This window comes from Propithecus coquereli, unplaced genomic scaffold (assembly GCF_000956105.1).
Source record: "Propithecus coquereli isolate 6110/MARCELLA unplaced genomic scaffold, Pcoq_1.0 Scaffold24, whole genome shotgun sequence".
NCBI classification, from domain to species: domain Eukaryota; kingdom Metazoa; phylum Chordata; class Mammalia; order Primates; family Indriidae; genus Propithecus; species Propithecus coquereli.
In genome coordinates this window covers 8,249,315-8,252,633 of record NW_012147952.1, presented here as the reverse complement: position 1 = coordinate 8,252,633, position 3,319 = coordinate 8,249,315, and the positions used below count along the sequence as shown (strand labels likewise).

At 46.7% G+C, this 3,319-nt stretch overlaps 1 protein-coding gene across 1 annotated transcript in view; it reads right to left on the bottom strand.

The window, feature by feature from the left end:
• Positions 1 to 2,351, bottom strand: part of SH3BGRL2 (SH3 domain binding glutamate-rich protein like 2) — a 66,100-nt gene extending 63,749 nt beyond the window's left edge. The window contains exon 1 of the mRNA XM_012646085.1: positions 2,103 to 2,351. Within this exon, the coding sequence (XP_012501539.1) occupies positions 2,103 to 2,147 (45 nt within the window). The 5' untranslated portion in view covers positions 2,148 to 2,351. The remainder of the gene's footprint in view (positions 1 to 2,102) is intronic.
• Between the last annotated feature and the right edge of the window lie 968 nt (positions 2,352 to 3,319).

Below are 3,319 nucleotides of genomic sequence, written 5' to 3'. Positions count from 1 at the left end.
AAGAACTGAAAAGACTGGGTCTTCAAACAGCAGACCATTAAAATAGATAATTAGTGTTTATGGACTGTAAGTATGCGGTAGCTGAGTATGTCTTCTAGCTCAAATGAAACCACATCAGAACACATGCTTCCAGGTAGGGCATTAAAGGGACCTAAGCCATCACAGTAAAATGCCCAATGAAAAGAATAAATTCACTCTGAGACTAATAGGTATATCATCCAAGCAAAAGAAGCTGTTATGAGGATTCATCCACATTTACTCAACTGATGAAGTCAAAACATTTGTAAAACTCAAGTGCAATTCTGAGTTAGTTATCAAAATCCTTCATTTACAGAAAAGAAACTCAGGCAGAGAAGGAGCACCTTATCCAAGCTTACACTGCCAGTCAGGACCCACACGAAAACTAACTCTCTTCATTTTAGCTCCATGTGCAAAACACACAACAACAAATCTTAAAATTAAAAAGCCACATAGCAGACAGACAAGAAATATTTGTTAATGGAACTAAGTAAACAGAAATGTGGGATTCCAGAACTATCTTGATATACCACCTACTGACAGGAAAAACCAAGTAATTATTCTGACTTTGTCTTTGACTTGCCAAACATGGCCTAGGCTTAATACTACAAAGCATCCCTTGTGCAATCAATAAAATGCTATTGGAACAATTATTGAAGCATGCAAGTTGGTGATGAACCAAGCACTTTGTAGCATTCTTAGTAAGGAGAGAGCATTTGAATAAATCTATTAAAACAATACTGGTTTCCAAACACTTGAAGTGCAGCTTCAATGGGGAAATCTGTAAAAGGCAGGGATGACTAAGCAACCCAAATAACTAGAAACACCAGAAATTGTCAGAAGTCTGAGGACCAGAACATGTCTGTACATAAAGATAAGTTGGAGTTTCCCATCTATTGCTCCTAGCCTTAAATGGGGGGGGTGGGGGCACGGAGGCAGGGGTCTTTGTATTATAGTGTTGGTTTCTTTTGAAATAAAAAGCTTTAGTGGTTTAAAAGGATTTTCAGGCAATATTTTATTCCATCCTCCACCCCACCCACTTAAGAAACCAATTTTCAGACAATCTGTTTGAACTACTGGGCAGGCAATTGGCCAGCCCAAACTTCAAGCAATCTACAGTGCACTTTTTGAAAAATTCGATTATGTATCTCACCAAGAAGACTCTTAAATCTATAGTTTAACTCTTAGCTAAGAAAACCAAGTTTCAACAATCATGTAAAACACATGTGCTACATGTCCTGTTGACTGGGCTGTCAAATACACTACTGAATTTTTCCATAAAGTCTGACATCTCTGGCTATTTAACTTCTCCTCTTCTTTTATGAAAAAAAAAAAAAACTTGCTAAAAAATTTCAAGAACATTCACCAAACAGAATAGCTAAAAATAAAAAGACTACAATATGCAGATCCCCAAGATGAAATATACCACAGCATTACAGGTGGAAAGAAAACGCGAATACACTTATTTACATAAAGATGTAAAAATATTTATGGCCCCCTACCAAGAAAAGAGACAAAAAACTAGCAACTCTGGCACAACAGGACAAGCCTGGTTCACCGTTCTCTTTGCGCAGGTATAAAACTAAAGAAATGTAGTTGGCGGCGGGGAAGGGAGGGTGGAGAGCCATTCCCTTGAACTTGTTTCATTCAGGAACTAGTTTAGCAAACCAAAGCGGCCGAAAAATCTCCCGACCAAAAACATAACCAGGCTGAAGGTCCCAAATCAGGAAGAACTAAACTAAAGGAGGGGGACCCCCGAAGCTCTTATACAACCCGCTCCCCAATCTCCCCAGCCACACAACAGGAGCTGGGGGTTTCCCTCGGACTCCATTTTCCGCCGCGCCGTCTCGCTCTCCTCAGGGTGGGCATGTGAGTGAGCCTGGGGTCCCACACCCACCTTTCCTCCCCGCCCTTTTCATTGTTGTCCAAGTGTGATGGATCACCTGCCCGGCGCGGGCTCCAGCGGCGGACACGCTGCGCGCCGAGACGCACAGAGGCGAGCGCTCCGCGCCCCCCGCAGCACCCGCGTCCCGGCACCCGGCGCCCTGCGACCCCAACCCGTGTCCGGACCGCGCCGAGCTCACCGCCACGAAGCCCGAGGAAGACGCGATGAATACGCGGATGACCATCCTCTCGCTGCGCCGGGAACGGACCCTTTGTCCCCGGGCTCAGGGCGGTGCGGACGCAAAGGTGAACCCGGCTTAGAGGTGCGGCTGCCGCGCACAGCGCTGCCGTCGGGGAAGACCGCCGGGATGTGGCTCCCTCCCGCCCGGTCCGCAGATAAAAGCCCAGCGCCGCCCGGCCGCAGGCTGAAGGGGAAGGAGGGGGAGGAGGAGGGAGCCGGCTGCGGGGCGTGATGGGAGTTGTAGTTTCCGTCTCTCCCTAAGGTGGAGGGTGGACTGGGCGCCTTCCAGCCCCCTCCCCAAAGCGCTTTGATTCGGGAGGCGCGCAGGTGGCGGGAGGGAAGCCGGAGGCTGGGGAAAAGCTGGGAGTTGTAGTGGCGAGGATCCCAGCGAGACGAGGAAAAAGCAAACCTGGGCAAAAGGGCTCGGTTCAAAGTCCAAGCTGGGGTTGTGTATTGTGGTTTGTTGGTTTGGAGCATCTCCACCCAGAATTGCCAACAGACACGATTGTGCCGCGGCGACTCATTTCAGGGCCGCGGGCGCACTGGGCAAGCCCAGCGACCTGGGAGGGGCGGGCAGGGTTCTCAGCAGGTGGCGGGGCGGGGGTTGGGCTCGCCTTTTTTTTTCCTGCAGCTCTGGAGATTTCAGAAAGGTGATTCGGGTAAATGAGAGGTTTTCTTTTTTTTCTGTGGATGCTGAAAATTAGAAATCTAGATGAGAGCACAACCGATATTTTATTTTTCTTAACAAAACTGTAATTGTAGTAGAAAAAATAAATAACAAACGAAATTAGAATCCTGCTATCAACATTGGAAATCAGGACCCCACCCGCCCCGCTACACAATGGCTTCGCCTGTGTGCACCTAATATTTACAGCTCAGCCAAATCTGTGCCTTTTTCAGAACTGCTGCACATTCCAGCGCAGTATCCCAGGAGGATGCTGTTAAGTAAAAAGCTTTTATGTAATTGCTAATACACTAGGAATAGTTCTTTTAGCAAGTATTTGCTGTTTGACAAAAGCTCAAGCTTCTCACAGTTCGTGGAAATGAACCAGTTATCCCTGCAGTACTGTATTTACTTTCTTCCTTTCAGCAGGGGAGTTTAGCCTAGATCTGGGAACAATGTTAATTAATAGTTCTTAAACAGAAAGAAATTAGATGATAAGGTTTCTGGCTCTT